The sequence below is a fragment of the Lithobates pipiens genome, unplaced genomic scaffold, assembly GCF_037356315.1.
Source record: "Lithobates pipiens isolate NorthernLeopardFrog02 unplaced genomic scaffold, aLitPip1_a1.2 Scaffold_10, whole genome shotgun sequence".
NCBI classification, from domain to species: domain Eukaryota; kingdom Metazoa; phylum Chordata; class Amphibia; order Anura; family Ranidae; genus Lithobates; species Lithobates pipiens.
The window spans coordinates 147,811,873-147,826,197 of NW_027507686.1; the positions used below are offsets into that span (position 1 = coordinate 147,811,873).

At 37.1% G+C, this 14,325-nt stretch overlaps 1 protein-coding gene across 1 annotated transcript in view; it reads right to left on the bottom strand.

Annotated features, from left to right (window-relative positions):
* Nucleotides 1–532: 532 nt before the first annotated feature.
* SALL1 (spalt like transcription factor 1) overlaps nucleotides 533–14,325 on the bottom strand; it is a 21,274-nt gene continuing 7,481 nt past the window's right edge. Inside the window, exons 3-4 of the mRNA XM_077458429.1 lie at nucleotides 11,190–14,325; nucleotides 533–2,151 (exon numbers count right to left, since the gene is read on the bottom strand). The exon at nucleotides 11,190–14,325 is cut by the window's right edge and continues 253 nt beyond it. Of these exons, the coding sequence (XP_077314555.1) occupies nucleotides 1,711–2,151; nucleotides 11,190–14,325 (3,577 nt within the window). The 3' untranslated portion in view covers nucleotides 533–1,710. The remainder of the gene's footprint in view (nucleotides 2,152–11,189) is intronic.

Sequence of the window (14,325 nt, forward strand, 5' to 3'; positions counted from 1 at the left end):
TAACAATACAAATGTTGCACAGGTTTCATGAAGTTGGTGCAAACTTTAAACTACACTCTTACTGCCAAATAATGTGTTGCATTAAATCTCTTATTGAATTACCTGGCATACTGGCCACACTTTTTTTGGGATCACACCAGAAGCTTAAAATTGCTATCGAGGTGTCACCTAATATTGCATTTTTTAATATCGGAACTTTACAGGAAGTTGAATAGGTAAATAACTACAACAAAAATATAGAAATATGAAGGAATAGAAAAATGTAATGTATGGTTAGAAATTATAGAGATTTCTTCATGCATGAAAACGAAGGGTATTTTAAAATGGGGGGGGAGGGGGGGGTGGAGAAGTTGTTCAGTCTGCAAACTTTTAAAACAGGACTGTTCTCCTTCATATGGTACACTGGGGACATTCTTAAAATATATATATATATATATATATATATATATATATATATATATATATATATATAAAATCCCCTTCTTTCAGTGATGGTGAAACCATAACACAATTGCAAGCCTTAAAACACACATGTTGGAAAATTTATGTATTTGAGTAACTATTAAAATTACAGTATTTTCCTATTGATCAGTAAATCATCAAATGGGAGTCGGACGTCCAACTTTCCAAAAGAAAGTGTATAAAATGTCCATTTCCCCTTTAAAAGAACAGACCAAAAAAAAAAATCCATGAACCACACCTAACTTCGTTCTGCTATTAGAGAATAAAAGGACTGTTTCGTTTCAACGTTGTCACTGCTAAAGAAATGCAATGCATTGAATTAGAATTTTTTTGCAGGCCCAAGAGGCTTTAAGATCATAAAGCTTATTTTACAATCAATGAAAATGAATATTTTCTCATTTATATATTTATATATGTACATATACACAAGCATCTACATTTTTTCTTCATTTTGAAATGGAAGGTTGTTTAAGATGCTATATTTAGCAGCAATTGTGAAATTCCAGCACATCTCCTATGATGAACATAACTACAAATAGGGATGGGGAAGGAGGAAGGTGTCCGTTGCAAAGAATAAAATCTCATCCCGTTTCATACAGCCTGCATTCTTTCCACTGTACACAAGTCTATAGACATTAGAAACAATAAAATGCACAGAACATCTATTGGTGAACATGTAAGGGTTTAAATTTAAAAATTAAAGTCCTCTTCAAATAAAAAAAAGTGAAACAAAACCCAACAGCTGTTCAAGATTACACTGTACAATCCATAAAATCAGTCCTTTTCATAGTCCATGCCCCTCCAATCCAAAAAAATGCAGGTGAGAAACGTCTCATCAAATGTAAATTCACTTATGGTCATAAAGTCAATTTTCCCACATTACTTTATGCATTAACATCAGGGACCATGTTAAAAATGAATATATAAAATAAGTTAATGCCAAATGATCAACTGTCAAGACTTGCAAGTTGCCATAAATGTTACAGCCTGTTTACAACTCCAGTCTATTAGTATTTAGTTTCAAATACAAAGACCAAAGTTAATGCTTGCATTTGTATGCAGAACAAAAGTTAGTATCACTAATAAATACACTCACTTGAAACTCTACAACTTGAACATGATACAAAAAAAACAAAAAAAAAAAAAAGTCTCAACGGTGCAGTGAAAAAAAAAAAACCCTTGAAAAAATAAAATAAAAATCAAAGAAGCAACCTCTGGCTGCGCATACTGTCCTCGAGAAGAGACGTGCTAATTTGTGGCAATCTCTTTGCTGTCCTCCACAAAACGCATAAATCTAAAAGAAGTCCCATTTTCACTGCTTGCTAGTTTCTCCAGACCAGCTAGAGGTGCATTTGGTTCGGAGTTTTGCAGTTTTTCCAAGTTTCCAGTCATGCCACTAACAGGTGAGCTCCCACCATTTCCCAAACTTCCAGTCATTGGAGTAATTCCACCATTCTGTATAACCGAGATTTCATTGGTCTTCATGGCCAATCCATTTGACAGTGCTGCAGCATACTGGTTCCAGAAAGTTGATGGATCCCCATTTCCTGTCCTGGCAACCAAGTCTTTTGGGAAAATTTCTGGAAATTTAACTGGATTTGCTCCTAAAAATGCCATGGGTCCATCCACAGAAAGTCGCCTTCCTCTCCTTGCAGGTGTACTGTTCCACATGTGAGTGCCCATGTGAACCTGAATTAAAGTACATAAAAAGGTTAGTTTGCTTGGCAGGAACAATTCAGATTGTTTAATTTAAACAATTGTATTACATATTTACATTTGCATATAAAAAAAATGTGACAGACACACACACCACCTTTGGTGTCATGGATTAGCTGGATCAAAAATGGAAGTTTAAGTGCCAACCTACTTCTAAGAGGACCAGATACAAATTGATTTCAACAGTCAGGGGGTCAATCCAAAAACTATCCCAATGTGTTTTGGTTGTTAGAGAGCTCCCTTAATTTGGACAACTGTGGACAATGAATAGACCAGAAGTGAGCTATACCTTTAATGTTATATGTAGAAAGAAGATAAATGAAAGCAGGTTAAGTGTTAGGTAAAAGGTATTATTACCAACTTTACACAATACTTACCCAGCTTTCATTCTCTTCCTACAGATAATAAAAAAGGTAGCTTACTTTTAGTCTATTCACATTGTTGTTAATCAAGCGCTGATAAAGGCGGACTTTTGGAACCCCAAAACATTGGATACTTTTTGGATTTTTCTACTGACTTTATTGAAATGTTGTATTGAAAACTCTTCACAGTGGTATGGCACTTCAATGTCTATTTATGCTACAATCAGCCAAGCAGACCATGGAAATACTCTGGGATGTAGAAGGCACCTGCTCTGGAACCAAATCATGTACATCAACATCAATACCAATGAGATAACACTATGGGTTCAGCACTATTTTACTTCTTTTCTCAAACAGATTAATTGGAGGCCTGCAAACATATGGCACCCATGCTCTCAACTACTCATCTCGCTTAGCTTTCAGCAAAAAAAATACACATTAAAAATCAAAAAGAAGCAATCCATCAAGTGCATCGCAGTGAGTGAAAAAAAAAAAACACACACACACACACACACACAATGGCAATACTCATCAATGCATGTTAATGTGCATTTAAGTATGAATGAGCTCTAATGGTTTTGGTGTTTTTTCCACTTTACAAGCTGATCTTTCATCCATTTTAATCTGGTTTACAAGTAAACATTTTATACCAGGGGCTTCTATTGCCATTTTGTTTACAGATGCTGGGTTTTCTATTAAATCTCCACAGTGCCAGCTTACTGAATCTCCCAGAATCCATTTAGAGCTGTATGAACTAGGAGATACAGCTGTGGAGTGTTATGAACAGAATAAAGAGGATATAAAATTGTAGGGCACTCACAGCAAAAAGACTGCGTCAACTGCATCCCTCAGTGGCCTCAAGTGGTAAATATTTTAATCCAATACTTTACATTTATGTAGCTTTGAAAAGCTAAAATACATACATCCCTACACCCCTTAACCCTGTAAGGTACTAATATGATAACACTTGTGAAAAGTCATAATGCTAGATGGACATTTATAATTTTTGTAATCTGCTGTCCTCATTGAGCCTGTGATGCAATACACTTTAGAGAGTGTACGGAGGGCAGAAAATGGGGCAATCATGTTTTTATGATTTGTGGTGTTGCGCAATTCCTCTATTGCTTCAATGTGAAATCAACATAAACCTTTATATTATATATTCAATAGCTGAAAAGCAATAAATAGTATAAAACATAAGCCATAAATCAAAAATGAACCAAATATGTTCAATAAACAAAGTGTCCAAGTGATCTAATCAAATATGGTGTATAGTCCTTTGTTGAAATCCAAAAACCACTGCTTTCACCAATCACCTCAGTGCTCGCAGAACTCTCACCTCATAGCCACATATAAAACACCTGAAGATCAGGTTTTAATATGGGACTGGTAATCCTTCCTTGGGCTATCCCTCTCCTTAATGTTGGTTTCAAGATCCAGGCCCTGAGAGGTGTGGCTGGAGTGGATAGCGGACCGGAAGGGCCGTGAGGTGGAAAAGCCAACAGTTTAAGCTCCAATGTGATTTTAACTCTTGATGTAAGCATCTAATATTCTTAATAAATGGCTGAGTTTTAAATTATTTCATACTATGGGAGGCATATTGTCCATTTCATTCCCCTATGTGGATTGGAGATATTAGTGATACTTCAAGAGCCTGGATCTTGGAACCAACATAGAAGATAATGAGAGGGTTAGCCAAAGGAAGGATTACCAGTCCCATATTAAAATCTGAGCCTAAAGCCTTGTACACGATAAATTTTTTGGACAACCAAGCTTCTGATTTTTGTCAAAAGGGTATGTGCAAGGATCTTGTCTTGCATACTAAGAGTACACAATTGTCATGCCAAAAAACACAAATGTAGTGACGTACTATGAAGAAATTCAGCACCACCCTTTGGGCCCTGTTTGCCAATTTAGTGTTTGGTGAGCATTGTTTCAGAGCATGCGTGTTTGTACTTTCGACTTGTGCGACAGATTTGTGTACTGACCATACAAAAACCTGATGTCAAACCGTTGTCCGCCAAAAATTTACTAGCATGTCATCAAACATTTGTTGGCCAAAATTTGGACAACAATTGTCAAAAGGAGCATACTAAGATTTTAGGACAACAATCTGTCAGACAATCCCCTGCCAACAATCGTACTGTGTGTACGAGGCTTAAGGCTTTTTATATGTGCCTATGGAGGTGAGAGCTCTGTGAGCACTGAGGTGATTGGTGAAAACACGATTTTTGGTTTTCAACAAAAAAGGACTATACCCCAAATTTGAATAGATCACTTGGACACTTATTATAGTTTATTGAACATATTTGATTTATGGTTTATGTTGATTTCACATTGAAGCAATAGAGGAATTGCGCAACACCACTTACAATTTTAAATATTACACGTGTAATTGTGAACACATTAGGTATTGCAGCAACTCCATAGGAACACTTACTTTATTCACATATCAGTTTGAAGGATATCATACATATATATATATATATATATATTTTCACCACCTGGTAGCGCAGGGGACAACACACAAAATCTATATTTCACAAAAGCATCAGCCCAGCAACTTGCCCTTCTACACACTATACAATTTTCTTTCGATTTTTCTTCCTTAAGATTTTGCAAAACCATATAATATGAGGTCAAACCTAAACACTTTCAATTTGTGTGCACTCAGGCAGGCCCTTGCACTATATAGTTGAAGGTACATCTAAATTAAAAAGGCACTGGGTCCATACCAGAGATGGACAAAATGCGGTTTCCAGTGTACAAAAAAGCAGCAGGCCATCAGCCTGCATGCCTGGGGGGGGGGTTGCACTACACAGCAAATGCCTCTTTGGCACTATATTCTTTATGCTAGTGATGAGGGTTGACAGCACACATGGGTAAAGGGTTAAAATCAGGGATGAAATAAAATAAAAATATTTAGCACAACATTTACAGATCCCACAATTTCATCGCGTCCACAGACTGCATGACCTAAAAGTCATTATTCATCTCACATTTCTGACAGCAATCTCTAGAGAAATTCTCTGTCAACACTGAACAAACGCAAGGGCTTAGCTACTTTTTAAGAACCTGAGTCATCCATGCTGCAGATGAACAAACATCTTGGTTAAGCACTTAAGGTTTGCAGCAGATAAACTCACCTGTTCAAAAAGTCAATAGAATAACGGTTTCACATAAGAATGAAGCTGCGTGTCGTGTCAGGATAGAGTAGTAGGCCCCCTCCCCTTCCCAATTGCTCCCTTATGTGCCTACTACAAAGCTTAGAATACCAGCATATTCATTGAATTCTATATGTTGTGATCAGAAACACAGGTTACATGAGGAAACTGGTATGACTCAAGTCCTATAAAGGAGGACATGTTAAATAAATATCACCGCTTTCAAGGTCTCTGGTTTAAGAAGCCTAAGCATACCAGAGTGATACTTTCAAAGGGCAATGAAGGCTGATGAACGTGTCTGCAGTCCTTCAGCCAATTCAAAATGCCTATGTCATGTCTTACAGTAGTTAAGATGCCAACAAGAATTCTGGTAAGAACATGCATAGAAATACTGCACACATGTTGATCTATGCAGTGCCCATGAATACAGTTACCAGGCCTAAAGAAAACGTGCAGTTTTTCAAAACTAGTTTTTGTAGTCCTGATTAAAAGTTTATAGCCCAACAAAAAGGGACTGATAAATACAATGCTAGCACTTCAGAAGGGGTCTACACAAGCACATCATAGCAGAATATGGAGTTGATTTACTAATAACAAATCCCTTCTGCATTACAAGTATACTACAAAATGCACTTGGAAGTGCAGACTCTGTAGATCTAAGGGGTAGATCTGAAAAGAGGGGAATCTCTGCTGATTTTATCATCCAATCATGTGCAGGCAAAATGCTGTTTTTTTATTTTTCTTGCATGTCCCCCTCAGATCTACAGCGGCTTTACTTTCAAGTGCCCTTCCAAGTGCACTTGCAATGCACTTGGAAGTGCACAGTGGATTTACCTTTAGTAAAGAAACCCCCATCTTCCTTGAATACATCTGCCAGATTGGTCTTACCACAGTTCTCATTTGTAATTAAACAAAAGATGGATTTTTTTTTATTAAGGCAAAAGCTATAGGAAAAGCATTTTAATTAATTTTTTTTTCGTTTTGACTGCTCTACAGCAGTGAAAAGAAAAATCATGTTGTCACACATTACTACCTTTTAACGGAATGCAAAGTTTTCTGCTGAAATGGGTAATCCCAAAGACTCATGTGTTTTTGTTTTTTTTAAAGGACATCAAAAAAAAAAAAAAAAAAAAAAAAAAAAAAAAAAACACACACTCCACACACATCTGGATAGATTTCGAATCAAAATTCCCAAGTCGGTCAGTGCTCAGATTAATGTTCAAATAGAGCGCATTGCTGAGCAGCCACAATCTACTATACAGCCTTCTACTACCAAAGACAATAGTAGAAGGCAGCAACACTACTGCCCAACAAGTAAAAACAAAAAATAAAAAAGTGTAAAAAGCATTTTTTTTATATATTTTTTTCAGGCTGTGCTACAACAGTTCTTATGTCACATGCTTGTGATTCAACCTAAGCAAAGTTGCACTTTAGTAGGTGTTATAAACCAGCATCGCAAACTATCTTCAGTGTTGGAAGCATATAATCTCCCTTATAAAGCCACCCCCCCTTTTTTCCCTTAATTTAGGGAATTAAAATTTCATCACTTCCCACTCTTAAAATTGCAATATTTTTTTTTTAAATATGAATGCCCAGATAAGGCAAAGTTGAGGGACATTTTACTATCACCTACTTCTACACTATGCACATCAAACAGTGCATTCCCCATTTTCTGTATAATTAATTAATCTGGTTTTGTCATTTCTGCATAACAACGGTTTAATAAAATAGTATTTTCCTCATTAACCTACAGTTTTTGCAAGCCTGCCAAAAAAAAAATTAAAAAATTAAACAAATCTCACAATAAAAATGAAGTTAGAAAAATGTTTTTTCACTACATTCAGGAGGTTTCCTGACAGATTTAATAATCAATATGTAGTAGAAATAGGCATTGTTTTACCATACCCATTGACAACTATTAGAACCATTTACAGATACTGAAAAAATACCAAAGAATAGAAAGTCAAGTAAACAAAAAAAAATAAATAAAAATAAACTAGCCCTTAACCTCCTGGCATCATTGAAAAATCATTCAACCACTATCCTTTTGTAAAAAGGTACCCATAAACATGAGATGACTTAAGAAGGTCAAACGGAACAATATTTCTTTAGGCGTATCAATGGTTAAAACATGTATGCTTACTGATTTAGCATATTTATGTACAGAGCATCCCTGAACTGTCATAGGAGAATAGTGAACAGCTGGGGAGAGGGTGGGAATCAGCTCAACCACTTAATCCCCCCCACTGCAAGCACTAGTTGGCCAAGCAATGTCTGCTTGGGTTGAACAGTGCTCACAGACATACAATCATTTTCCGAGCTGGCTGTAATCTGTCAACTGAGGTGATAATCATCTCACATCAACAAGCACCTTAGGAATAAATGCAAGGAGCAGGACTTAGTCATTAGAGATACCAGAATTGCACTTACATTAAAACACTTCTACTACAATCTGAACAAAAACAAAAAGTTACCAAAATGGGATGGCTAAATATATTTGCCTTAAAAATTTAATGTTATACTATATTGTTATACTATTAAATATTTAGCAGATTTCAATTCTAGATGTTTAGAAGGTAAAATATGTTCTATTCTTTGTAGAAAGTGACGCAAAAGTACATCTCCATTAAAGTGGAAATATCAGCTACAGCCCATTCTCAATTTCCCCATCATCTCTAAAGGGCCCCAAACATGAGGTTTTACTACTAAATGATTATGAATTCACCTAGTCATTTCTAGTAAAGTCTATTACCTCTAATAGGGAGGTAGCCTAGTCTCATCTAGTAAAGTCTATTACCTGTTATGGAGAAGTTTGTGGTTTGTCACCCCAGAGTTGTTTAGTTTTTCAGATGTGAAAACTGGATAGAACATTATAATTAACACTAGTTACCATAAGACTGCGACTTTCCACCAGTGTTATCAACTGACCATTCTAAATGGAACATTTCCCAACAAGTACAATACAGAATTATTCTAAAAGTGGACAGATCATTAAAGGTCGGCAAGGTATAGGCAATACTGCAAAGGCAGGCTTAGCAAAAATCGCTGTACATCAGCAGAAGGAAAAATTAGGTCATATAATTTACTGAAACTGGTTCAATGAAACAGTGCTCGACTGAAAAAATAAAAATAAAAAATAAAAACAGATAATGTGATGCTATAAAATAATTTAAACACTACAAAAATTACCTTAAAAACTTTGCATACAGTTTTACTTAAAAATTTCAACATTAGGGAAAAAATAAAAAAATAGGAAAAGCCTTCTCTAGTAAAAAAGAAAAAAAAAAAAAAAAAAATCAATGCTCTGCAATAGTGATAAAATTACACACACACACACCTAGCGATACAAATAAATGAAAGTTTCTGTTACACGTACAGGATTGCAACATAAAAAGTGCATTGCAATTGTTAAAAGTCAACTGTCAAATGAAGATCAGAGCTTTATAGCAAAAGATGGGGCGGGGGGATTTCTAATTATAATTTTGCATTATAAATTGCACTTGAGTCACTTCTCTATGTCTGGACACTAAAGATATTTATTCAATATGGCTGCATCTAGAGGAAATTTACCATTTCATCTTAACCCTAAACACGGCTACAAAAAAAGAATATTAAATATATAAAAAAAAATCAAACTGCTGCTTGACTGACAGCATCCTATTTTTATAAACTTAAAAGACACATTTAGACACATTTTAGAGTAAGCAAAAATAGAACCAATAACAATCCTATTACTAGCATAGTTGAAGCTTAGTGATGCAATTCTTCTGAAGCACTCATTGGGTTCACTTTGTTATGCAATGCCGGAGCAACTTCATATAAAATTACATACATTTAGAATGAGATTATATATATATATATATATATATATATATATATATATATATATATATATATATATATATATATATATATATATATATATATATACATATACATATACACACACACACACACAGTAAAAGTAGAAATGTTTCACAATTTGCACATTTCCAGGGGCCTTTCAGCCTAGTTAAGATACAAACTCTTGCAGTATCTAGTATGTTGTATCTAAACAGTGGGAGTTTTTTTTATATACTGTCCAAGAGAATATATATCCAAAAAATAAATTTATTGTGCAAACAAGCATAGTGTAAGGGATGGTGCTGAAATTCAGCAATAAAAAGCACTGTCCCTTGTACACGTAGTGAACTATTTAATAATAATAGGATCAATTTCATAGAGGCCAAGAGCAAGAGAACAAAATATTCTGAGAAAATGGCAGCAAAAGCAACACTGAAAGTCTTCACTGTTCAGGCATTTAACAAAAATAGGCAAGGGAAATGGTTTTAGTTAGTAGATAAGATGGTATGCTATATGGTGCATTTAAGAAAAAAAGATATCTATGTGGTGCATGTAATTTTTTGGGAAACGCAACCAGAAGCTCATGACATACTAGTGGCATGGTTTAAGCATCCTCTGCACGCACAGCATTAGTTTTTGCTGCAATGTGCACTTCGTTAGCATCTGTTGGCATAACATGGGAAAGGGGAGTACAATAAGTAGAACTCTCCATGTTCCAGCCCAACTCAACCCCCTATTCTTTGCTGGCAAGTTTATCTTTTTCTGGATGATAGACCTGGACCAACAAAGAAGTAGACCAACCATCCCTGTGGACTAATGGGCAGCCTGTGTAATTACTCGTCCTCTTCTGCAATTTGATGAAATTACCCAGTTTCTGCCCAAGGAAATGTTCTATGGGCATATCTAAAAAGGTAAAAATGTATAATTGACTGCATACTCTTTAAAAAATGGCCACCACCCTTCTGGACTCTAATGCCTACATTTTTAAAATGCACTGCTCACCCGTCTACTGCATGAATACATTTTTCTTTCAGAAAACAAAAGTGACCAATGATCACAACAGGTAGGAGAACATAATGGGGGTGGTGTACCCTACCCAATAGAAGATTTCACCTCCATTCATGATTTGGTGACAGCAGTAACTACCAAAATTCTCTAATGGGAACACAGACAGCAATGAAAACCTGATGGAGGTTTGGCTTAAGATAACCAGCCTACTCTTTTGAGCTGCATGCTTGTTCCAGGCCAGTGTCCAAGGCCAGAAACAGACAAGAACAGCTTCAGAAGGAAACAGCACCATCTATATTTCCCTAAATACAGGTTTCTTTTGCGATCACCAGTATTCTAGTCTAAAAAATAAAAAAAAAAAAAAAAAAATCCCTCCAGCTGCTGATGCTTTTTTTGCATCATTTGCATAAATGGTATACTGCTGAATGACAAAATGCTAACAAATAAAAAATCCAAAAAAATCAAAATGAATTAAAAACACACCCTTTGGAAGCTTGAGACATAAAATTCAGAAAAGTTTGAAGGTGGAGAATAGCATGCAACACTTGTTGGCAAAAAAAAACTACAAAAATTAAAAATAAAGCAATAAAAATCCTCTCACTGCAATTTTTACATCAGTAATAAATAATTTTACCTTAAGATTCCCTTTTGTAGTAAAGGCTCTGCCACATATGGTGCAAGCAAATGGTTTTTCACCAGTATGGGTTCGTTCATGGATTTGTAAAGCACTGGAAGATGAAAAAGACTTGCCACATGCATGGCAGTAGTGCTGTTTAGGAGTCCTTCTGGCCAAGGATGAAAGGAGAGCAGGAGATGTGGCTGAAGATGATATAGATCCTGAAGATGTAATACTTGAAGGTTGTTCCTTGTTGTCCTGAGGTGAGCCATGTATGAAACCATTAAATTCACTTTTTATGAGGGCTGCTAGAGGATTAGTAGCTGGGTTTGCAGTTGAACTAATGGTGGTGGTCGTCAAATTGGAGTTAGGCTCAAAAAGTTGGGATGGTAGATCTCTCATCTGATGTGTAAGCATATGCTGTTTCAAATTGCCTTTAGTGGAAAAGCCACGGTTGCAGGCTGTGCAAATAAATGGTCTCTCTTTGGTATGGCTTCTGTAATGAATGTCCAAGGCACTCTGACATGCAAATGTTTTTCCACATATATCACAAATTGTGTTTTTAAACTTACTCCGATCTCTGAATGAAAATAACATACCCAAAGATTCGTCTTTGACCATTTTATCAGTGTTAGTGGAAGTCAAATCAAGGGCACCACCATTGGCAGGGGTTGGAGACATTCCATTAGGAAGATCAGGTGGTAAAGCTTTTTGCTGCTTCTCTTCTGTGTTAGGGAATTTCATAAAGTCATTTGTGCTATTAGGTGACAAAGCATTCATGGAGTATGTAGATTCTGAAGCTGCCGGGCTTCCAGCACTCTGACTTTCTATATCTCCCCCAAAAGATGAAGAGTCATTAGTCATATGATCACCCTCAACAGAGCCATTTTCTGTTGACTTCAGACTGGCCTGGAGCTGCTCTACTAGTCCAGCACTAATCATCTTCATTTGATTCTCCAAAGCAGCAATGCTTGAGACTTCATTGGGCACAGGCGAGGATGATCGACTATCCTGGGACACATCTGCAGATTTAGGAGTATCTGGGACACTGCTGTCGGGACAATCTTCCATGTTTTCATCTGAGAAGTTGTCTAAATCATCAATAGTTTTCTCATCAAAAGAACCAGTATCAGATTCCATAGAATCAGGATAGTTTTCAGCAACAGGAGTATTAGGAATTTGTCCACCCATATGCATTCTGATATGCTGTTGCAGAACAACAGCATTGGTAAATTTCTTTTGACAAATAGGACATGAATGCTGTACTCTAAGTGGTGGCATGGCACGGTGAACACTGTAATGGGTCTTTAGGTTGCCTTTTGTGGTAAAAGCACGGCCACATACTTTGCATTTGAAGGGTCTTTCTCCAGTGTGAATGCGGTAATGCATTTTCAGTGCACTCTGACAGCTCAGTACCCGGTGGCAAATGACACACTCATTGGGGTCACTAGACTTTTTGTCAATGTTTTCCACAAGCTGTTGCAATTTGGAAGTCTCCGATGCAGGGGCTGCATCCAAAAGACCTCCAAATGGAAATTTAGCTTTGAACTGCTCTGACATTAATGGTAGAAGGGGGTTAGAAAAATTTGCAGTATTGGTACAACCAGAGTCGCCTGCAGGAGAACAGCCCCCACTATTATAATTTTGAAAGTTATTTGACTGCTGTAAAATTTCTTCCCCTTTCTCTTCCGAGCTAGGCAAGTCACTGGGTTCAGCACCTTCTGGAAGACTGCCATTTTTTTTAATTAGTGGTTCGGTATTTGTCAAATCACTTTTTACTGAATCTGATGGGCTAGCTAGTGGATGACTAATAGCAATAGGCTGGGGCTCCTCAGTCTTAATAAATGGTGTTAAGTTAGGAATGGTTGGTGGGAGGGGCATCCCAACAGAAGTAGTCAGTGTAGGCAACACTGGTTTAGTGTCCAGCCAGTTGGTTACAGGTTTTTCGGGTGGTATTGACATCCCATAAGGGATTCCTGTACTTGTAGGAATGTTGTCTAAATGCTCTGGCACGGGATATGGATTCATTTGAATGTGAGGATATTTCTCTTTGTGGCGTTGAAAGTGAACTTTTAGATTCCCTTTAGTGGAAAACCGGTTTCCACAAATGTTACATTTAAATGGCCTCTCACCCGTATGAGACCGTAGGTGGATCTGCAAGGCACTGTCACTGCCAAAGACCTTTGCACAGAACCTACACTTGTGTTTGAAGAATGCCTCATCAGATGCACTCTTTGCTTCAAAAGAAGTTACACTGGCTGGCTTGTTTTTCCTCAGAGAATTTAAATCCTCTGCTGTTGTTCCAACATTGGGTAATGTACTAGGAAAAAGTGTGTTACTTGGGACAGGTTGAGGTAGTAGCGGGTTAGCTGTGGGGCTCAATAAACTGCTTATTGCAAAAGCTGGTGAAGATGTTACAGGTGCTGGTGAATTAGTGAGCTGTGAGCCACCAGTGGTTGAAGGTACTCGGTCTGTAGATGGTGGGATTATTGTCGTTGTCAATGTATTCATATTTGGAGAGGAACTACTGCTGGATGGAATAGTGTTAGGACTGCTCTGAGGTAGCTGTACTGGGGGTAGTTGCTTTATACCACTAATGCTAGCAGATTGACTAGCAAGATTTTGTGCTAAGCCAGCTGCTGCAGCGAGCTGTTGAGACAAGTGGGAGCTCAATGTAGTCAGTGGAGTAGCCGATAATCTCAGTGTCCCTTGAGACCCACTAGAAGATGTAGGTACCTCTGCACTTTGTGAAGCCAGCAGTAATATTTGGTGCCGGATTTGCTCAATCAGGTGCAGCTGATGTATTTGTTGCTGCTGTAATGCCAGGAGCTGTTCCATTAGGGCAGGCACAGCCAATTTATTGTTGGTAACCCCTTTAGATTTTGCCTCTTGTGAAAACTGTGCTACTGCCACCCTAGTACTCTGAAGATTTTCAATGATAACATTGCTGTTAATAACAGAGAAGTTGCCCAAAGTTGTCAGATCCCTTACTTGAGGTAGTGAGGTTGTGGTAGCTGAGGTACCCAATGTGGAATTATTACTGCTTGAAATGGCATTGTCCACTTGGTTGGAACCACTGCTGCTATTGCTAGCTTCGATCTCCACCTCCATGGATTCTTCTTTGTCAGGCTTATTAGGTTCTGAAAGGTCACTA